Source organism: Schistocerca piceifrons, chromosome 2 (genome assembly GCF_021461385.2).
Source record: "Schistocerca piceifrons isolate TAMUIC-IGC-003096 chromosome 2, iqSchPice1.1, whole genome shotgun sequence".
Taxonomy (NCBI): Eukaryota; Metazoa; Arthropoda; class Insecta; order Orthoptera; family Acrididae; genus Schistocerca; species Schistocerca piceifrons.
This window is the reverse complement of record NC_060139.1, coordinates 832,864,238-832,888,445: the sequence shown is the minus strand read 5'-3', so window position 1 is coordinate 832,888,445 and position 24,208 is coordinate 832,864,238. Positions and strand designations below refer to the sequence as shown.

General features: G+C 40.1%; 1 protein-coding gene across 1 annotated transcript in view; it reads right to left on the bottom strand.

The window, feature by feature from the left end:
* Positions 1-24,208, bottom strand: part of LOC124774951 (mediator of RNA polymerase II transcription subunit 12) — a 365,571-nt gene that overhangs the window by 35,028 nt on the left and 306,335 nt on the right. Inside the window, exons 37-38 of the mRNA XM_047249660.1 lie at positions 19,820-19,970; positions 3,259-3,362 (exon numbers count right to left, since the gene is read on the bottom strand). Coding sequence (XP_047105616.1) covers positions 3,259-3,362; positions 19,820-19,970 — 255 coding nt within the window. The remainder of the gene's footprint in view (positions 1-3,258; positions 3,363-19,819; positions 19,971-24,208) is intronic.

Below are 24,208 nucleotides of genomic sequence, written 5' to 3'. Positions count from 1 at the left end.
ATTTCTCATGTGGTGTTCACTAAAGCATAAAACATCGGCATTCTTTATCTCTTGTGGGTCATCTAAAAGAACAGAAATTTTGTTAACTTTGTTTATAAGTTCTCCTACACTATGGTGAAAAATTTTCATAGCTTTGGTATTTGCCGAAAGCAGCTGCTTTCACCTAAAAAATATATGTGGGCTAGGAAACGATAGGCTCATTGTTAACTGTTTCGTGGAAATTCTGAGCTTGAAAATTAGTCTGATGGGATTGCTGGAGCCATTAAAGGGAAATAGGTACCTAGTGAGGAGATATTTTGTCGATTTCTTTCATGATTGCTGCATTTAAAAGAGTATTTAAGGTTTGTTTACCTGACCTGTTAAGGTTCATGCCGTGTCTGGTAAACAACTCTCTTCGAAAATTACTCGTAGCTACAACACAAATATTGATAAACTGTTTACAAGTCTAACAGCATGTTTGTCCTGTTTGGATGCATTTTGTAATAACATCACCATAGTTCATGTTTCTGCATTTACTGCCTGCACATCAGAAAGACACGAATGCAACACTAATCCCTTGTCTATACATCAGTGCTTATATACGCACACTGGAGTCATGCTACGTTGCATATACACTGTGGCAACATCCTCAGATGGAAACTTTGTGATTGCCCTTAACATTTTTAATGAAACTTTTTATGTTCTTGTTTATGCACAGTGTAACCTTCTCTTTGACCAGACAGGGAAAAATGCTGCATCCTTCTAGAAACAATACCCCTGCTGCTACTTGACCACAGTTCCTCAAGTAACTTATCCTTGTCTTACATGAGTAAATTCTCCACTTTTTTGTACTGTTGGTTTTTGACACTTCTGTTTTGATAACACAATAAACTATTCACAAGTTGAAAACTTGGAGAACTGTCATAATTACAGAAAAGAGGTTTATTTACGAAAAAGATGCTATCCTGGAAGAACATTATTCTTGACAAACAGGTAATTCTGTTCCTGTTTTTGTTGTGATTTACATATTGGACTTCTTATAAATTATTTTAGAAATGCACAAAACCAACTGTTACCATAAATATCACTATGCATTATAATTTATTGCAGTTGTGGTAGATAAACACCTACTGCTGTCATCCACAGAGTTCAGATAATGTGCAAACATGTTATTCATCTTTCTGGTGTAATTAAGCAATGGTCAGCAAAGAAAAGTTGCAGTGTATTTGCTCTATAACCCAGCACAAAGATACTGTCAAAATGTATCACACACCAAAGCTAAACCACAACCAAGTACCAGCCGTAACACCTTCCACAGCAGCAGCCTGTGAAAGGAATTTTAACAATCATCTACTACTCCCTCTACACATTTCTTTTTTAACAACATCAGTACCTCTGGATAACGCTTGTAAAAAATGCAGAGTACTAAAAAACTATCACCACTTTTTCACATCCAAAAGCACAACAGAAAGAGAAAACTTCACGCTGTAAAACTTTGGATTTATTTCTTGATTGCTTTTGTCCAGTGGAGCTTCCACAAGTCATTGAACGTTTGATCTTTCAGCCAATCTGCTCTTTATTTAAACTGTGATGGACACTAATCTCAAAAATGAACATTTCTACTTGTTGCTGCCTCCTGTGAAGATTGAACACCCACTGCTTGTCATCCACTACTATTTACCTTGCATGAGTGCCGAGAAAAATTTCCGTTGACATTATGGGAAATCCTCTGATGCTTAAATAGCCCGGAAATGCCTGTAAAAGTATTCAGCTTGCTCTGAGAAAATACCCAGGTGTCACCTACATTTAAGCTTAGAGGAATACACCCTTTATTATGATGGGCCAAGTGCAAATGTCTCCTCCAGAAATGACTTAAATGCTTTCTTTCCAATGACTGCCAGCTGCTGTCTGAATATCATAGATTATTCTTCTGTGGCATCTTCCTTAAAAGCAAGGTAAATGAATGAAAAAACATCCCCCCTCAAATTAAAACATGGCTGCAGTAATCCACTACTGTGTATGCTTGTTCCTGTAATGCACAGAAACTGTATGTTCTGATACAGCTACTCTCCACAAGCCACATACGGAGTATGACAGAGGGTACTTTGTGTATCACTGTCACTCCTCCCCTTTCTCGTTTCTGTGCAGGAAGAATGATTGTTGGTAGGACTCCATGTGAGCTAGAGTCTCTCTAATTTTACATTCATGGTCCCTTTGCGAGACCTACATAGAATGAAGCAATATATTGGTTGACTCTTATAGACATGTATGCAATCAAAATTTTAACAGCAAACCGATGCAAGACATCTCTCTGACAGCGTCTGCCAATGGAGTTGGCTGAGCATCTACACAATGCTTTCTTTTTATGTCCTACACATGAAACACACTCTCAACTGAACTGACTAATTGTTTATTCACACAATTCTTATTATATCAACAAACAATTTAAATGTACCTGGAGATTCTTCTGGATTAAACACCAAATAAACAAACACTTTTTCCATAATTCATAGACGGCATAAAAGGCCATCCTTGCTACTGCCAAGAATGAAGTCACTTAGTGGGAAGAAAAGTTAAATTCTGAAATGCTATTAGTCGACTCATCTTTAATACTAAGTTCTTTTATGTGTATGGGTGATGTAAAAAATTTCCTCACTAAAATCCCCAGAATGATGTCCTGGACCAGACTCACCTAGCTGGTAGGGTACAGTCCCTAGTAGCACATCGTCTTGGTCAAAAAAGTGGCGGTGAACACTGGACTGGACGATGATAGCTACAGTGGCAGCAGCTCTGGTCATGATAATCAGTTCCAGGCAGGTGATGTCACTGCTTTCTGCTGCTTCAGCGAGAGCTTAAATCCTTGCTTCGTGGAGGATAACTTCATTTTGACTGGCTGCAGAGCTGGGCTGTGGAAGCACAACATAGTTCTAATCTGTGCACACAGATTCTAGCTGCATGCGACGATTGTGGAGTCAGCGTGACTACCGGAATCGCCCTCTGCTGGTCTCCCTGCTGACTTCTTTGTCCACAGCACTTTCGCACTTACTAAACTAACCTGTGATAAAATGCACTGCTCTTCTTTGACTCTTCACTACTTCCTGTATTAGTCCCATCTGGTAACAGTCCTACTCTTTCAAGCAATACTCAAGTTTTGGTCAAACTATGGTCTTGTATGCTACCTTCTTTCTTCCAATGAATCTATGTTTCCTTTTTAACAGAAAATCAATTTGTCTCACTTTCTTATGTTCGTTACTACACATTTGAAGTCATGAATATTACCTTGTTGGATACCACTGTACAGTGGCCCCTGCTGCTGTGGGAACATTCCCTGTTGTGGAGGTGGCTGCAAACCCGGTCCCCCATGCTGGGCTCTCAGTTGCTGCCTTTGAAAGAAAGACCCACCAATTAAATTTTGGTTATAATAAACAAATATTTACGTCACAAATTGCATTTGGTTTCTATTAACTCCAAATGGTATACAATGAGAAATGGAATGTGAGAATAAAGCAAAAGGGAAAATGGAATAAGATAGATCAGCAGGTGCCTATTAACAGAAGAATGACTACTTATCTGCTCAAAGGATTTTGAACACTAGTTTAAGAATTCATCTACCTTTTTAAAAAAAGAAAGTATTCCACAGATGCTAATTACTGACTGCATTTATCTGGCATGCTGGTTCCTAACAAGACAGTATACAGCTTATTTCAGTTTCTATAGTAATGTGTCACATCACCAACAACTTTAATCTTGGCACAATTCAGTGCACTTTTAACCAAAACGAACACAGACTCGTTTATTTTACGATTCCTTGTCCTAAGAACCAAAGACATTGTAGACATATAGTAAGATGAACCACAATCTCTGTTATACACTTCACATATCTGAAATGTACGATAAGCAATAACTTCTTGGCTGTTAAAAGTCTCTAACCCTGATACTCTCTCCACTTTACCACCACAAACTAGAGCCACAGTAACCCAACCATTACCATGTGCACTAGCATCAGTATTAGTAAGTGTAAAATTCAGTACGCATCCACAGAACACTGAAGGACGAAGAATAACTTGCGCATCTACTGCACTCTTCGTAGTAATAGATATATTATCAATAGCTTTATACACACGTGCGATGCTAAGTAATACTAGTAGCGTTGCGCTAGAATGCCCAATGGGCAATGCAAAGTACCTAGAATGCCGCACATAGTACACTAGCATATCGATGATATATATTATAGCAACCGGCAGCAAATGAATGTTTATACATATATAGTTTTGATTATACTGCGGCTCCCCCTATTGTCATGGTTCCCCTCTGAGATGTCAGTGGCTGTTGGTGAATCTGTATCTGGATGACTTGGGATGGGTCATTTACCATGACCCAATAGGTTTCTTTTTTGCTGTATTGTAATATTTCTTGGAACAGAACCAATTAATGATAGTAACAGTTACTCAAAACATATTAAATCCCTCTTTTAAGACTCCTAAAAACTCCAGAAGATTGAATGAACAATGGTGTCATGGAAATTATACCAAATGTCTCTCTTCCTTATTTTTTATATGCTTAGCATTTCGGAGTTTAAATTTGACTATCGTTTAGATATTTTGTAAAAGGGTAACAATTAGTGGAAGTCAAATGAAACCAAGACAGATGGAAAAATAGTAAGTAAACTGTTTATTATTTCAAAAGTAATCACCATAAATCTTAATACATTTATCTCACAATGAGACAAGATGCTCAATGCCGTCATCAAAAAATATTTGTGTTTTCCTGCAGAACCATGACTGTATCCAGGCATGCACCTCTTCATCCAAAGCAAATCGACAGCCACACATGTCTTCCTTCAGGACTCCAGAAATATGGAAATCACATGTGGAGACACTGTGACTATGTGGAGGATATGCGAGGGCTTCCCAGCAAAACTTTTGCAGTGTACTGGAAACAACCTTGGCAACATGGGTGGACCCACAAGCTTGTTGCTGCCTGATGTGAGTATATTCCTTGAGTTATCTATTCTGTGTGTCTTTAAATAATGGAAAAGTCTACCGGTACTGTAAACTAAAGTCACATCATATTCTCTAGATGTTTATAAGATTTTTTAATGTATAGTGTTTCTAAAAAAAAGAAAAGGAACTATGACACAATACAGGGTATCCCCAAGGACGAATAGTCAATATTCAGGGATATGACAGGAACATACATTTTGAAACAAAAGATTTCATATGGACATATTCTCTATTCTGAATGGTTTCCAAGATAGAGTACATTTAATATATATTTGTTTCTGGTCTAGTGGCTTGCACATATGTGTCTTACATGAACAGCTGGATTGGTCTTGGTAGTACAATTAACTGCCCACCAATATCGCCAGACCTTACACCATTTTTGTTTATGGGGTTGAATGAAATCTGCTGTGTACAAACAAAAGGTAAATAACACAAGATGAAATGCCTGATCACGTCAAGGACACTGCTGCCCTCATTAGGACATGTGCAGCGGTACTCAGATAAGCAACAGATGTTCTTCCAAGAGTGCATAAATGCAGTGAAGCTGATATTGGGATATCTAAACATTTCTTGTGAACTGTACAACAGCTGTAATGTGATAATGTATATGAAAATGCTCAGAGGTGAACGTGTTAAAGACATGTGCTTTCCAATTGATACATTGTAAAATGCATATTATAATGTTTACTATATGTTGTACATGTGTAAATCTGACACTGTACTGAATACTAACAATGTACATTAAATGAGTTCGATCTCAAAAACCATTAGGAACAGGGCATATGTCCATATGAAGCTTTTTACTTCTAATGATTGTTCTTGTCAGATCCCTGAATACTGACTATTCCGCATATGACACCCTGTATATGACTGTTCCTTAACATATGGCAGCAATTCACTTTATACCATCTTAAATGCATATAATATTAAACACAAAACACTTCTTAATGTTATGCAAAATTATATTTAATTAGTCACAAACCAGCTATCAGTTTCTTACCCCACCTTCAGGTGACAACTGTAGATCACTTAAGAAGCCAAAAGACAGTTCACACTAAAATAAATATAATCTGGCAAAATGTTAGGAAGTGATTCCTATTTAACCCTTGAATGGGCATGCCTATCTACAAAATGGGTCAACCACAAATATCATTGTATTGTACCATTCTATTGTTGTTTTACAACTGCAAGCTCATACCTATTCCATCACTACTGCTTCAGCTTACATAGTGCTAAGTTATCCTGTCATACATAGAAGAGAGCAGCAGTAACATAAAATAAACAGTGAGCAAAGTGAGGAAAAATTTGTGATCCTTGCAAGAAAATGACCCAGATTCTGAGCTGCCACAATGAGGCAGTAAACTACAAGATAATTAGCAATTGAAAAAGTGGTTGGCTGGAATCTGATGCAGCTGCACTGTTTAATCCTTCGAGTGGGTCATCACTGTGGGGTAATACTTGTATGGGGCAACAGAGTGATATAATGAAAATTTATTTTACTATTGTTTAATTCAACTATGTTTAGCTCATATAAGATGTGTTTATTTTATTATTGTTTAATTAAACTAAGATTCAGTTGTGATTTTGCTCATACATGTTTACCTTGGTAACATAAAGACAGCTATTCTTTACATGTGTACAAACTACACCACACACTCACTCGTGTTATAAAAACAGCACGCCTGCTCAGGTGTTAATATCATTATCCTGTTCTGCCAAGCACCAACAGAAAATTCAATTCATGTTAAATGCATAGCTTTATCATTTGATTTTAATCTCCATCCACATCAGATGTCTCACTGCTTATTTATTAATAATTACTCTTGTTCATAAGCACTACCCCTTGGTGACATGGAAAATGTCAAGAGATTTGTTGCTACTGTGGAATATGAACTTTAATGACTATTGTATTACACATTTTTATTCTATTTCCTCCTGCATCTGGGCTCTCTTCTAAGCAAACATCAAATATTTTCCAATACTTACTCTGAACTATTAGGTAAAAGTGCAGGTTTTCAGGCCTGGAGCATTTAAACACCTAATCCAAACAATGTGGGCTTATAAAGAGCTAATGAAGTCTATTACAGGCAGTGCATGTGTTACTGAATGTAGCAGGAATGTTTTGCCGCACCACCTGAGTTTACAGCTCTTCTTCCACCATTTAGTGAACAGTGTGAAGAGTGAGACAACACCAACAACTGTAATTACATTTTCAGGCTTGTCAAATTTCTGACCCAGAAAGACAGGAAACCCTGAACTGTACCATCTAATACAAAAATTAGAGACATAAATAAATCTGTTGGAATGTGAGTGCCTACATTGTTTTATATGCTGGAAGAACATCTGTTATCAAAGACACATATCACTGCAGTCAGGTCAGAATTTTGGTAGATGAGAAAGGGTCCCAATAAAATGTGTGCTGGCCTCCCAGGGTTTAAGTAGGAATTGAAAATATAAATATTTATGTGGACACAATTATGCAGACTCTCTAATCAGGGACATTATAGTGAGTGTTACCCCTAATGAAGAAGTGGTGAACTACATACTGATGAAATCAGGTCTGCCTCTGGTAGAAGCAATGTGAGCAGCTCACGCCTATGAAACTACCCACGTAGCCCAGAGTTTGTTTATAATGGAAAAAGATGTCGTAACTGTCAGCTCTTTGGCACCGGCCACGCAGGACATTACGCCACTTCTGGCTGGGGGCCCACCTGTTCTGCAGCTTGGACAACCTTATGAAGAGCCATGCCAGTGGTGGTGATCCATGCTGGCAGCAGAACCATTACCTAGCTGTAAACATTGCTTTATATGCCACACATGCTGTGTGCGCTGCCAATGGCGCACAAAATGTCACAGGTGCTGCAAAAAAGGGCATATGCAAGAGATAGTTTTTAGCAAGTCTAATGCAGATACATCCCAACTGATGGCAGTGCATTAAGTGAGCAATAATTTATGGAGGAGCAGTCTTCTCACAACAAAAGCCAGCACAGCAAATGTAGTTGAATGCATTCATAGCCAATACCCTAAAAAATTAGTTCTGGACTCTGGTACTTTCATGTCCTAGGTAAACTAATCTTAAACTGACTTATTTTTAGGGCAGCCACCCTTGCAAACAGTCTAGACAAATCTGTGGACCTAGGGATATCATAAGGTGGCTTTGGGAGGAAATTTTCCAGTTTTCTTACTTAGAACAAAGTCACACTTCCAGTACCTTTCCTTGAGGTACCTGACCCCACAGTGGACAATATTTTCGAGATAGACTCTTTTCATTCTTTGGAATATATGTTTCGTGAAACAGTGAAAGGACTCAAATGCAACTTGAGCAACAGCCAGTGATAGACTTGGATTTCAACTCTCAGCCAGTGGACTTAAACAGGTGGAAGATTAAGTCATGGCCACCACTTGTGTGAAGATGTTGCCCAAAACCGCACCTAAAGCACACTGCAGTCTTCTATAGTTGGAGTCACAAATGATAGAGGTCCAGTTTAGGCTTGTTCTGCACCTACATCATGCATTTTCCAACAGCCAATGAACATTCAGTAGTTTTCTGAGCACTCTGTTATGAATCTTTAGTCAATGCCAGCATTAAACCTGAGCACAGCAAATTATCTAGTGAATTTTTATTTCATTTGTTGCAAACTGTCATTGTTGGTGGTGGTATGCAACAAGTTCTACATACGCGAGCAAAAGAGATAGATTGTAGGATATGTACTTTCTTCAGCTGCAAAGCACTTGTATGTGCATACCACAACAGCCACTTGGAACTGACAACAATGCAATCTCTGACCATGCCTCAATCTGTGCAACCTGCCACCGTTTGTGAATTGGACTATAGCAACTTGCATAGTGCTTCATGCCTGCCCATCACCATACCATCTTGGCCAATGCAGCTGGTCACCAAGGCTTCACCATTACAGTTGGGCACCTCAGCATGGGCTTACAAGCTCATATGCTCCTCAACTAGTATCTGCAGGACAATCATCACTCGCCAAGGGTCCATGATGTGTCCCGTCACCTCCACCCATGGGCTTCTGCGGCATCAGCTACATCTACATCTACATCTATACCCACGCGTCACCATGCAGTGTGTGGCAGAGGGTAGTCTGTGTACCACTGTCACTTCCCCCCTACTCTGTTCCAGTTGCAAATACTTCGTGGTAAGAATGATTGCTGTTAAAACTCCATGAATATCTCTAATTTTATTTTCATGATCTTTTCACAAGACATATGCAGGAGAAAGCAGTATATTTGTTGACTTTTCTAGGAAAGTATACTCTTGGAACTTTAACAGTAAACTAAACAGTGATGCAGAACACATTCTCTTGTAGTGTCTGCCACTAGAGTTGGCTAATCATCTCTGTGGCACTTTTGTGTTTACTAAATGAACCTGTAACAAAAGATGCTGCTCTTCTTTGGATCTTCTCTATTTCCTCTATCAGTCCTATCTGGCAAGGATCCCGTACTGATGAGCAATATTCCAAGTACTGGTCGAATGAGTGTTTTTGAAGCTACTTTTTATGTTGACAGACTACCTTTACTGAAGTTTTGTCCAATGACTCTCAGTCTGGTATCTGTCTTACTTGTGATTAATTTTATGTTGTCCAGATTCCTGTAAATTTTATGAAAGTAACTGCTTCCAGTGACTGTCCCGTAATTATATAACCATACGATAAAGGGTCTTTCTTCACTATATTCACAATACATTACATTTGTTTATGCAGAGGGTCTACTGCCACTCCCTGCACCAAGTGACGATCCTCTGCAGGCCTACCTGCATTTTGCTTAAATTTTCTAGTAATAACTTATCAGTATACACTAACAATTTACTGAAAATATTTTGACAGTACAAGTGTCTGTACTCTGAACACAGTCTGATTTTGCTGCACGTTGATTGGCAAGTGTTCATCGGAGTACCCCAAACTACTGCCTAGCCTAAAAGACCCCCATGTGCACTCCAGAAGTACTCTGCTACCTGAGAAACTGCTTCCTTTGGGTAGTAAACACCTTATCTCTATCAAGGGGAGTCCTAAAATTCTTCACTCGATAATGCAGGTTCAAAAATCTGCAGTCAAGACCGTTGCAGAGTTGACAAAGCCTTTGGATGAGACCCTCCACTCAGCTCCAAACCAAAGGACCTCGATCAACTCTTGGAACAATGCTGCAAATTGCAGAGTCCACTTGCACCTCACACATGAGGCCAGCAGACTTCACTTCCACTGGCTGATGGTATGAACTGAGGATGGCCTCAGAACCCAAGTGACAGGCCACAACTTGCAGACGACAGCACCCTGCACGTTCAATAGCCATAAAGAAGGCCTCCTCCACATACTGACAGACATGATGAGTGCATTGTGGATTTCTTTCCATCCCTGAATGCTGTTTGCTAAGGGGCTCCATAAGGCACCAGACACCGGAGCTCTCCATAACTAGCAAAAATCCTGCCCCCCCCCCCCCCCCCCTCCCCATCGTGTGCCTGCTGAAGGAGTGACCACCTGTCCATGCACAGGGTGAATGGGTAAGGTCAGATGGCCAGCCTCCAGACTGACCCGCGATCCACCATGTCGGGTGCACTGGAAGGCGTGTTGGGTGAAGAGGCCTTAAATGAAATAAGCAGCACTTGAGGTGTCCCATGCGACACACAACATTTTCAACCACCACTATACCCTGAGGCAGCAGCCTGAAGATAATTGACTGTAGACGAAATAGTCTTCAGTTGTTCAAACTGTGGCTAGCTCCTCCTGCATCCGCACATGACAGGCACATTTCCTATTCATCCCAGCACGACTAACTTAAGACATAAATTATAAAAGCACACAGAGGAACCCAATTACCCAACTTGCTACCCTCCTAATGTGTCACCAATGGAGTCTGATGCCTTACTGAACTGTGTAGCTAGCTGTTCAAAAGGAATGATAACTGTGCTACACACTGCGCAAATATGCACTTCACAGTTTCTAAAACATGAGATTACACCACTTAAGTACAAATACAAGCATGGACTTTAATAATTAAATTATGAAGAAAACACAGAAAAAGCTAAATGTAACTTCTACTTTGCTGGGTAATAACAGGTGACTGCTGGAACCTGACTGGACCCCTGCAACTTGACACTGTATATAACAGGATGTACATGTGAACAAGGAAAAAAAAAATCCCAGATATCCTGGTCAAAAATACATTTTTTCCTTGGTGAAAATACAAATTTCCCAGGTGAAAAAACATATTTTCCCAGTGAAAATATACATTTTCCCACATGAAAATGCACTTTCTCTGTGTTAAGTGACAGCATACTTTCCCTCAGAACCGTAAAACTTATCAATCATTTGAACTGTAAAGGTTTTACACAACAATGTAGAACTTCCTGGCTCTTTAGGAAACAAAACCCAGCAAAAAGACAACATGTTTTGGGAAGATCCTTGATGTATGATGCATATTTTATTATTATGAAAGTATAAATACGAATTCCACCAAGCAAAGTATGTCAGTTTCCGAAGCACTACAATCTAGATTACAATGCATTTATGTCGGCCAATCATAGCTCACATCTCGTTGTTTCGCCAGCAAATGACAGCAGATATTCAGAGCATAGGACATGTGATGTAGTCAGTCAATAGCAACATCACTGTTAACCACTGTGAACACACAAACAGATAATGTTCATGGTTTAAATTAATGTGCATATACTACTGCTACAAGAAAAGCTAAGCTTTCACATATAATGATTTTGTTTTTGCTTGTGTTACCCTTTAAGTGCCAGAAAAATTTTAAACAGTGACATAAATGTCTGGTCTTCCAGACCCAAAATTTTTCTAAGAGGCTTGTCCTCAAAGTCTTAAATTTTTAATGAGAGTCAAATGTTCTGTGATTTAAGGAATTCATTGCACATTCTCACACATAACATAATTCATCTTGTGACAAGGAAATTTACTTTGCAAGTAATGCTTCTCAAAGCACAATCTTTAATATTTTCAAGCAACCTGTTAGGAATAGGTCATTTGCACAGTTGCCAGAGAGTATCAGAAGACAGGCGTTACTCTGCATGTGCAGCTACGATGACATAGGAAGCCCATGCCTGGTGTTTGCTCTGCTCATACACCTTTTGTCGCATTTGTGTTTGGAATTTTTTGTGTAGTAGGGCATCACGTGACCACATGCAGGAGTGCAGCATGCTATTCAGAGAGGGCATAAGGAGTTATTGCACTTAGGGCAACTGTTTTATCCTATCCTCTCCAGATAAGGAATGCAAAATTAGAAAGCAGTCCTTGGCACAATATTCGTTCCAAAACTAGACTTTACAACTGAAAGTATCCTAATATTTTGCTATATGGTGACTTTAACATAGATTTTTTTAAAATTCGTACTCAGCAATACTGTTACGTAGCAGGTTTACATTCACACAGCACTGAAAAAACTAGTAAGATGGAATGAATACAAATTCCTTGGGAAAAAAAACCAGTTGTGTGTGTACATCAGAACTAAGAGTCTGTATAAAAATTAACAAGGTTACCTGTGAAGCCAAGAAACTGAATAATTCGCACTTTACATTCTATTGCGGGAATACAGTGGTAAAACATGGTGTGCTTCCAGTCTATAATTTACTGAAGAATGACATTCTGTAAATTTAATATGTAAACAACACAAATTAAGAAATAACGTCAAGCCTAGAAGAGGTATCAGACAAGAGTTATAACATGTCTTATGATCGAAAAACACTGTGTTTCACGGAGAGTAGATATGTAAAATTCTGCTAAAGTTCTTCAGTGTGGTTCTTGGGGAGTCAATTTTGAATTATCATTACTGTATTACCGGTATCTCACGCTTGATGACATAATGCCATACATGCCATAAGATGAAAATTTGTGCTTGAAATTCAGCAAACAGTTCAAAGTAGCTAATAGTGTGGAATGAAATGCTTCATTTCAAATAAATTGACACTCTGAAGGAAAGATGAATAAAAGCCAAATTTCTTTAGCAAACTGACAAAAATAGCTACACTGTTCTGCAAAGCGATTAATGCTCGATTGGCAATAATTTGGAAATAAAATAAAATCAGAAAACTGAACTGTATTTTAGTCTTCTGTAATTATGTGAATATATTTTAATTCATCAGATAGCTTCCAGCCACAGAAATCCATTTTGTTTTCATTTGATGTGAGAGCTGTAAAAGAAGAGAGAACAACAAAACCATGAAACATAAATGTGGATCAGATGGAGAGTACTCCCCACAACAACTCGAACTTCTCTGTGCATGTGGAATCTGGTTGCTTGGACGCACCGGAAAAGTTTTTCCGGGTAGCAACTTGCTGCTTGCAGCTACTGCTTGTACATCTAACAGGCACACTTAAGCAGCAAGAAGCAGGCACAGTGCTGGTCATCTGTGACTTCAGCTCTGTGCATGCGCATGAGCCCGATGGCAATTGCTCAAAAGACCCTAATTTAAACAGTTGTGATGCCACGCTAATCGAAAGCAGTTTGTCGTTACAAAGTATTGCATAGTCTTTGTCCTAAAGACTTTGAAGCATTTTGCTGTTGGCAAATGATAATGTGTGCACTGTTTTTGTTGTTATAACAGTGCATTTTCTTTGCAACTTGAGTTTTATATTGGAGTCTTTCTCTCGTTTATGTTTTATTGCTGCAGTATTATTCTGCAGTTGACAGCTAAAATAAAATCCTTCGTTACAGTATCAGTTCTCACCAGTCAAATTTAACTCAAAACCAAAACAATGAAAAATTCCCAGAATTCAAAAAAATTCCCAGGTTTTTCCCAGGGTGTATACACCCTGTGTAGGTACTTCATATTTTCTGTTTCTAAATTATTGTTTTACAGCTGCAGTTAAAGAAATGGTTACATTTAAATAGCAGTACACACTACATCGCTCTAACAAGGAGAGATCCCTGGTGGTAGGATAGACTTTTTATAGTCATCTATATGGTGATGTAGGTTAAGATCCTGGCTAGAGCATCTTAACCATTCACCCTGGTGGGCCCTCATTTACAAGTTACTGACAAAAAGAAAAATTTCAGATTTTTTCATGACATTCAACAGCATAAAAAAAATAGTATCACACGGACTGGCTGCATGATGTAATGGATAGGGTAAGGCCTAGTTGTGCAGAAAGTTGTGGCTTCAAATCTCATCGGGTACTTTAAATTTATTTTATTTTATTTTTAAATTTTTATAGTAATTTCTTTTATCACTACTTTTATTCAATTAACTGGTTTAAATGGAATTTTTCATTTCAATTCCTTTGTCACATCATTTTAATCATCATATCAACTTCTCCTTTTGTGCTCATTTTTCTTACCATAATTCTTTTTCTGTGTGAAATCTTTGTTGATGTGATTTTGATTACTTTCACACATTAATTTTGATTTAATTTGTTTTGTCTTATCATCCTATTTTTTGACCATGTTATTGCATTCATTATATCTATTTCTCATTTTGCTTGAATGTCATTTAAATTATAATCCTTTCTTCTGTTTAAATTTTCATCTGTGTTCATTTGTCCAAAGTGCAGTAGGAATTTAGGCTATGTTTTAAATGTTCATACAACAATTACCATACAAAAAATACTCATCTTTAACCAAAAATACCTTTTTACACCACTGCACATTCAATATAAATAGATTATTTTACACAATATTGTGAACAGTATTCACTCTGAAATTTATGTTACAGTTTCAACCTAAGACAGTTATTTATTCATTCATTCACACATCGTATTCCATAAACTCCATCATGAAGGAGAGACTTCAGATATGCAGAATGAGTCAGGTTATACACTAACAGGCAAGAGAAACCACTGCTGACTAGTTCTGTAAAGTTTACCAACAACAAAAAATTGTGACTAGAGCTAATCTACAAAAGCTGATAATTCTGGTAAAATCAAACAAGGGAAAGACCACAATGTGAAGACTGTAAAATATTTCTACTTTTGACCAAAGTCCTTCTTCCCAAATAGAAAACACATGCATGCCCAATCACGTGCCCCCCCCCCCCCCCAACACACACACACACACACACACACACACACACACACACACACAAGCATCACATATTCACACTAGTGCAACTCACACAAACATGACCATTATTTCTGTTTCGGAAGACGCACTTTTTTTTGTCCAAAAGCTAAATGGTTAGCAGTCTTTTAGATTGTGCCTGTCTGTGACTCAACAATTCCTCTATGTGGTGAGCAGCAATCTGTTTTTCTCATATTGTTGATAATTGTGGTAATTACTTCTTTATTATTTATAAACAGCTACCTCGAAAAAGCTTTCATGGCCTATATGAGGACACTGTACACAAAATCTGTTTGGGTACTAGGTTTGGGAGGTAGGCACTCATGAGACATTCAATATATTGAGAACAGGAAATTCTCGTCACTGCAGGTACATCATCCCTGGGTGGCCAGGCTTTATGGAAGTGATTTTTTGGTGTGGAAGGGGTGACAGCTGACAAAATGTAGGTACTGTTGGTGGTTAGCGAGCCAATTATGGACAGAGGTGAGTCTTTGGAGCCATCAAAGATGCGGACGTCAATGTCCAGGAAGATGGCACATTGCATAAAGGAGGTCCAGGTGAAGCAGAACGGAGAGAAAATGTTTAGGTTGTGAACAACTAAGGATATGGTGTCTTGGCCCTGAGTTCAGATCTCAAAAGTTGAAATCCTTCGTGGATGAGCATCCCAGACACTATTCTCATAAATTGTTCAAACTGTTGACATCTTACTCCCACCTTGGCCACCACTACTCATCAACACTCACAGTGAACCCCCCTCATCAAACCTTCATTAGCATCCATATCCTGCCTAGCTGATCTTTTCAATTTGTCACATCCTCCAAAATTTCCTCCCAACATTCCATGAAATCCAGAACCCCAACAAACATAAAACACTGCTCTTAAACATTCCACCACAATCCTCAATCCTACATAAGTTTCACATCTACATCTACATCTACATCTATGTGATTACTCTACTATTCACAATAAAGTGCGTGGCAGAAGGTTCAATGAACCACCTTCAAGCTGTCTCTCTACCGTTCCACTCTTGAACGGCACTCAGGAAAAATGAGCACTTAAATTTTTCTGCGCGAGCCCTGATTTCTCTTATTTTATTGTGATGATCATTTCTCCCTATGCAGGTGGGTGCCAACAGAATGTTTTTGCAATTGGAGGAGAAAACTGGTGATTGAAATTTCATGAGAACATCCCATCGCAACGAAAAACGCCTTTGTTTTAATGATCTCCCCTATTTCTCGATAATACAAAACGAGCTGCCCTTCTTTGTACTTTTTCAATGTCATCTGTCAGTCCCACCTGATGTGGATCACACACCGCACAGCAATTCTCCAGAATAGGGCGGACAAGTGTCGTGTAAGCAGTCTCTTTAGTAGACCTGTTCCTCCTTCTAAGTGTTCTGCCAATGAATCGCAGTCTTTGGTTTGCTCTACCCACAATATTATCTATGAGATCATTCCAATTTAGGTTATTTGTAATTGTAATCCCTAGTATTTAGTTGAATTTACAGCCTTCAGATTTGTGTGACTTATCGCGTAATCGAAATTCAGCTAATTTCTTTTAGTACTCATGTGAATAACTTTACACTTTTCCTTATTCAGTGTCAATTGCCACTTTTCGCACCATACAGATATCTTATCTAAATCATTTTGCAAGTAGTTTTGATCATCTGATGACTTTACAAGATGGTAAATGACAGCATCATCTGCAAACAATCTAAGATGGCTACTCAGATTGTCTCCTATGTTGTTAATATAGATCAGGAACAATAGAGGGCCTATAACACTTCCTTGGGGAACTTCTGTTTTACTCGATGACTTTCCATCTATTACCGTTAACTGTGACCTTTCTGACAGGAAATCACGAATCCAGTCGCACAACTGAGGCGATACTCCATAGGCATGCAGTTTGGTTACAAGACACTTGTGAGGATTGCTGTCGAAAGCCTTCTGGAAATCTAAAAATATGGAATCAATTAGACATCCCCTGTCGAAAGCACTTATTACTTCATGAGTATAAAGAGCTAGTTGTTTCACAAAAACGATATTTTCTAAAACCGTGCCAACTATGAGTCAATAAATCGTTTTCTCAGAGGTAATTCATAATGTTCAAATACATAGTTTTAGTCTTATCCAAAGGCCTGATCTTCAGCCCTACACCAATGTTTAATCATGTTGGACTTGTCAAAGACCTACTCTTCTTCACCTGATTTATACATTGGAAACATCTCTTTGCTATCAATCCCTCCAATCAAAGCCACCCTAACCCTGAAATTGAACCTTGCCTCTCTCCCAGTTCATACCACCATTCAACTAGACCTTCTCCCCCACTTAACAACCACTCGGTAACCTCCCATGACCTCAACAGGACAAAGGTTGGCCATTCACATCCTCAAAAAAGATCTTGACATTACCAACCTTCCTGCAAAGGCTTCACCACTGCCATGATGAATCACCTTGACTACTTGACAGAAGGCTTCCACTAACTATTTGGCTCCTCCACCTCCAAGTTCTGCCATAGTGATCCTATCCCAGAAGTCCGACATAACCTCCAATCCCTGATGAAATCCTTGGGCCATCCCAGAACCTCTGCACTGAGTCCATTTCGCTCTTGATCCCAACAACAATCTGCACATCCACCTTTTACATGCTCACAAAGATCCACAAACCCAACAATCCTGAATGCCCATTGTAGCTGGTTATTGCTCTTACTTAAAGAATTTCGGCTTTTATTGACCAACATCTCTAACCAATTGCCTGAAGCCTAGCCTCACACATCAGTGATGCTAACCACTTTCTCCACTGACTCTACAACATCCCCCTCCCTTTATCTCCTGTATCCCTACTTGTCACTGTTGATACCACCTACCTGTACACCAACATCTCTCATGCCCATGGCCTTGCTGCTATCGAACACTACCTCCCCCAACATCCTACAGTCTCCAAACCCCCTACCTCATTACTCATACAAATTACCAATTATATTTTCACACACAACTACTTCTCCTTAGAGAGGAAAATACTCAAACAAATTCGTGGCACAGCCATGTGTACTCATACTGCACTCTCCTATTACCACTTTTTTTTATGGGGAGACTTTCCTAGGCTCCAAAATCATTAACCCCTTGTTTGGTTCAGGTTCACTGATGATATTTTAATGAAATGGACTCAGCACCAAGACATCTTATCGTCATTCCTCCACAACTCCGACACCTTCTCACCTGCCTGCTTCACACGGTCCTCCTCAACCATTACAAGCAACCTTCCTGATGTTGAACTCCCTCTCTTTAATGGCTCCATCCACATCAGTGTTCATATTGAAGCCACTAACACAACAACAGTAATTGGATTTCAAAAGCTGCCACCCTTTGCACATAAAAAAAATCACTTCCATTCAGCTTGGTCACGCAGGGACGGTGTATCAGCAGTGATGAAAATTTCCTGAAGGTCTCATGAGGGCCTACGCCAAAACCTAGTGCACAAACAGATTCCCCTTGGCATACCTTCACACACCCCTAATCCTCCCACCAACCCCAAGAATCAGCTATAAAGGAGTGCCCCCCCCCCCCCCCCCCCAAATCACCCTAGGCTGGAATAACTGAACCATACCCTTTACTAAGGGTTTGACGGTCTATAATCATGTACAGGAAAGAGGGAAATCCTACCCAAGATCCTTCCCACACCACCTGAAGTGGCATTCCATCACCAACCCAACCTACACAACATCCTTGTCCATCTCTATGCCACTTCCACACCCAAACCCTTGTCATGCAGGTCATAGCCCTGAGGAAGACCCAGCTGCAAGACCTGACTAATACACTCACCCAGTACTTCCTACTCCAGCCCTTTCACTGGCCAATCCTATGTCATATATATCAAATCTGCTGCAATCACTACAGTATTTCAGTATGATAATCAGCCAGCTGTCCACCAAGATCAATGTCCACTGCCAAACTGTGGCCAAGAACAAAGTTGACCAACCGGTGGCACAACAGGCAGCTGAGAACAACATGTTCAAGTTCAGTGGTTGCTTCACAACTTGTGTCATCTAAACCCTTCTGTCCAGCATTAGCTTTCCTTAACTGCACTTATTATAGGAGATATCCTTGCAACATATCCTTGGCCCCTGCCTCAGTCTCTGCTAATTTGCTGTCCCCACACCCACTAACCATCAGTTTTCCCTGCCCCTGTCATGTTACTCCCTCCCTATCCGCACCAAGTCCAAATATCTACTATCACATGCCTAGCCTGTGCACCTGCCACTCTTCCCTCCCGCATTCCTCGGTAACAATTCTGTTGCCTCCCTTTGAGGTGCCAGCTACCCAACCCAACCCCTCTTCCTGCCTCCCACCTCCCTTCCCCCCCCCCCCCCCTCCCCCCAAATGGTTTCTTTTATTCCCAAATCATTTACTCTGGCAGAACTTTCTCAGATCACTTCTAAATATCGAGCACTTTTGTGTGTCCCTTCACGAACTCCAAGTCATTAAAATAATTCAATTGGGGTCACAGTTGTTGAACATTCTTATTGCAGGAATCATAAGTGTAATGAGAATTACAATCCAGAGGAGAAACCTCCAAGTATCTTAAGTCTGTCTGTTAATGTATAACTTAACACATTCCATGCCTCCGAAACACTTACTTTCTCTCTATCTTGCCCTCTCAGCTACATACGTAGGACAAAGGAAGTATAACTGGAATTTTGACTTAAATTTTCATTTAATAAATAAAATACGCTTATGGTGGTTGTCATACCAAATTTCTTTTTACAGGCTTTAAATTATTCACTCTTGTTAACCATTCACACATGGAGAACTTTACCTGATGAATTGCTGGCGCTGCATGATTTGTGGGAAGCCAGGTGGTGGCTGCTGGGGACCCATAAATTGGGTTGAAGGCATACGGTTGCGCAACATCTGCGACAGTGCCTGCTTCGATTGGTTTAGAGGCCGTTCAAATCGTGGACCGCCTACTGGAACAGAGTTCACTGTTCACTAGTATCTGCACCTAATTAGTCTTATTAGTGACAATATTTATAAAGCCTTGAACCTGAGACTTTTGCCTTTTGTTGGTCAACACTGTAACGACTGCGTAATACAACTAAGACTCACAACCTGCCCTCACAGCTTTACTTCTTTTAACTCACACATCTTTTCTCCCTGAAGTGTTAGTCCTGCAAGGTGTGCAGGAAAATTATTGTGAAGTTTCAAAGGTAGGGGAAGAAGTATTGATGGAAGCATAGCTGTGAGGCTGGGGTGTGAGTAATGCTTGGATAGCACAGTTAGTAGAGCACTTGCTGCAAAATGCAAAGGTCTATGGCTTTAGCCCTGGTCCGGTACATAGTATTAATTGCCCAAGAAGTTTCAAAACAACACACACTCGAGTGCAGGGTGAAAATTTATTCTAGAAACTGTTATATTACTGACAACAATATCAAAAGGTACTGAAAACACATGTGACATGGAGTTCACTTTCACAATGTTACCAACACATTATTAAGGAAAGAAATAAGTAAATAAATAAAAATAGTTAACATATTACACACATGAGGATTATTTACTTACCACCTGTCAAAACAGGATAAACTGAAAAAACCTAGCAGACAAACAAATTCAAATTGTGCTCATATGTTTAATTTTAGCAAGTTAATTCCATCATTAGGAAGAAAAGTGGAAATAGAAAGAACTAAATGGTGCAATACACATATGCTGAAGTGAAGGAAGAGTCACTCCCTACCCAAAAATCAGGAGAGCCAAAGTACAAGAAATCATTTGGAAGTGACAGTCGAACTGGTTAGTTATCATTATACAATATGCCACAATAACGACTTCACAACTTTGGGACTGCATAGAAATTTACTGCAGATCTATTTTTGGTGTAATTCATAAGCAAAACATATCAAGTAGTTATTGATGTAGTAGCAAAGTACCATACCAGTGTTATTAAGCATTTGCAGCCATTGTTTCGATCACTACGTTCACTAGTTTTTCATAAGTCTGTCATAACTGTGAAATGTAAATGTTGTAGGAAAGTTCTCGCAGAAAATGTAAATGTTGTAGGAAAGTTCTCGCAGAATACACAAGCCTATGCCCCTACATAGAACCAGCTAGACTGACAGTGGCAATGCTGTTTTGTGCAGGTGGGCCGGTTGTGGTGGGGGCAGTGTCGAGTTGGGTGGGTAGAGGGAGAGGGTGGGAGGAAGCAGGGAAATGGACTGCCAGTGGGGGGCTAGTGGTTTGGAGGGAGGCCAGTTTGCCAGCTAGGAATGCAGAAGAGAGGGTTGGCAGGTATATGGGCCAGTACAATTGTAGTGGCTGGTGGGGAGCAGCACATGCTGAAGTCGATGTGGGGTCGTTAATTGGAAGGGGATAACATGGCAGAGGGAAAGGGAGCTGTTGGGTGGAGGGTGCGGGGCTAGTGGATTACGTCAGATCAAGGCCAGAATGATTACAGGAGCAGAGGATGTGTTGCAAGGATAACTCCCATCTGTGTAGTTCAGAGAAGCTGGTGGTGGTGGGAAGGATTCAGATGGTTCAGGTTGTGAAGCAGTGATGGAAATGAGCACATTGTATTCAGGTGGATGTTGTACCACTGTGTGGGCAACTTTGTATTTGACAACAGTTTGGCAGTGGCCATTCATCCTGCTGGACAGCTGGTTGGTAGTCACACAACACAAATGGCTGTGCAGTGTTTGCAGCAGAGTTGGTATATGACATGGCTTGCTTTCACAGGTGGTCATGCCTCTGATAGGACAGAATAAGCCTGTGATAGGACTGGAGTAGGAGGTACTGGGTGGGTGGGCTGGGCAGGTCTTGCACCTTGGTCTGTCCTGAAATGAGGAACATCTTGCTCAAGATCATTCCCACCCTCCAAAAGTGGTATTCCATCTCCCACCCTTAACGGCATCCTAATCCATCCTTGTGCCACTCCTAATCTCAATCACAACCCCTCGTTACAGGGATCATATCCCTGTGGCAGACCTAGGCGCAAGACCTGTCTAATTCACCCATCCAGCACCTCCTGTTCCAGTGCTGTTCTGGGCTTATCATACTCCCTCAGAGGACAGACCATTTGTGAAAGCAGACATGTCACATACCAAATTGCAAACACTGAGGAGCCCTTTATGTTGGTATGACTACGAACCAGCTGTCCACAAGGGTGAATGCCACCACCAAACTGTTGTCAAAAACAAAGCTGACCATCTGGTGGCACAACATGCAGCTGAGCACAACATGCTCAATCTCCACATCTGCTTCACAGCCCTAGCCAACTGGATTCTTCTCTCCACTACCAGCTTCTCTGAACTATGCAGATGGGAGTTACCCTTACAACACATCCTCTGCTGTTATTGTCCTGGCCTCAATCTCAGGTAACCCACTGTCCCTGCACCCTCCACCCAACAGTTTCCCCTTCCTCCATCCTGTCATCCCCTCCCAATTCATGTCCTCATGTCGCCTTCAGTGGTTGCTGCTTCCCACCGACTGCTCTAACTATGTCTGCCACCCCTCCCTCCTGCATTCATAGCCAGTAACCTGGCTTCCCTCTGAACCACTAGCCACTCACTCCTAGTCCCTCTCCCTCTACCCCAACTGACACTATCCCCACCACACTCAGGCCACCTGCCACAAAACAGCATTGGACAATTAGTCTCGCAGGTACCACATGGGGGCACAGGCATGTGTGTGTGTGTGTGTGTGTGTGTGTGTGTGTGTGTGTGTGAGAGAGAGAGAGAGAGAGAGAGAGAGTTTACTCAAGTTTGTCAAATGATAACTCTGAAAGCTGACACGTTTTCCTTCTTTTGTGTGTATCTATGGACAACTCAATACTTCTGCTTTTTGGTGAGTGGTCTCCTTTTACCCTAAAGTATTTACAACTGTACTATAGATTGCTTTGTAGTACATATAGTAGAGGTCTTCCCAATTACATATTGTTTTGGAATGATGTAATTGTTTTGTTGCAACCACCTGTTACATTCATCATAACAAATCCTTATGGCATCTTCAAGTGTTTAAGTGTCAAATTGTGTTGAGCAAGTACCAATCTTTGGCATGAGACAAGCTAGTACTTTCGGCTTAAGCTTTATGGATGTATGATAGTGCAAGAACTAAGGAAAACAAGTCCATCTTTTGTGATGACTCCAGTTTCCATACAAGACAAAAAGTGAACAGAAACACCTATCGGACTTGAAGCAACGAAATTCCAAGGACTTATTTGGAACACATTTACATCTACATCTATCCTCTGAAAACCACGGTGAAGTGTATGGCACAGGGTACATCACACTGTACCAATTATTAGGATTTCTTCCTATTCCATTCACTTATGGGGTATGGGAAGAATGACTGATTGAATGCCTCCGTGCATGCAGTAATTATTCTAATCTTATCCTCATGATTCCTATGTGAGCGATACATAGAGGATTTCAGTCTATTACTAGAGTAAATATTTATAGCCAGTTCTTGTAACTTTGTTAACAGACTTTCTTGGGATAGTTTACATCTATCTTCGAGAGTCTTCCAGTTCAGTTCACTCGATACCCGATATGATTGTACTTTTGACAATAAGTGTAGTTGTGGTACTGAGTCAAATGTATTTCAGAAATCAAGAAATACAGCATCTACCTGATTCCTTTGATTATATGAGAAAAGTGCGAGATGGGTTTCACATGTCTGATGTTTTTGGAATCCATGCTGGCTGGCATTGAGGAGGTCATTCTGTTCAGGATACCTCATTATGTTTGAGTTCAGAATATGTTCTAAGATTCTACAACCAACTGATGTCAAGGATATTGGACAGTAGTTTTGCGGATCACTTCTACCACCCTTCTTGTACACGAGTGTGACATGCGCTTTTTTACAAGAACTGAGCAAGGTTTTTTGTTTGAGGGATCTATGATAGATGATATGGTAGTTAGAAGAGGGGCTTAACTCGGCTGTAAATTCACTATAGAATTTGATAGGGTTTCCATCGGGTCCTGGAGCTTTGTCCAATTTTAATGATTTCAGCTGTTAATCAACATGACTGACATTAGTAATTATCTCGCTTTTTCATGATACGAGGATTAAATTGGGGCAATTCTCCTGGGTTTCTGTTTGTAAAGGGACAATTGAAAATGGAGTTAAGCATTTCAGCTTATGCTTTGCTACCCTCAATTTCAGTTCCTGTCTCATTCATTAGGGACTGGACAATGACTTTGGTGCCACTAACAGC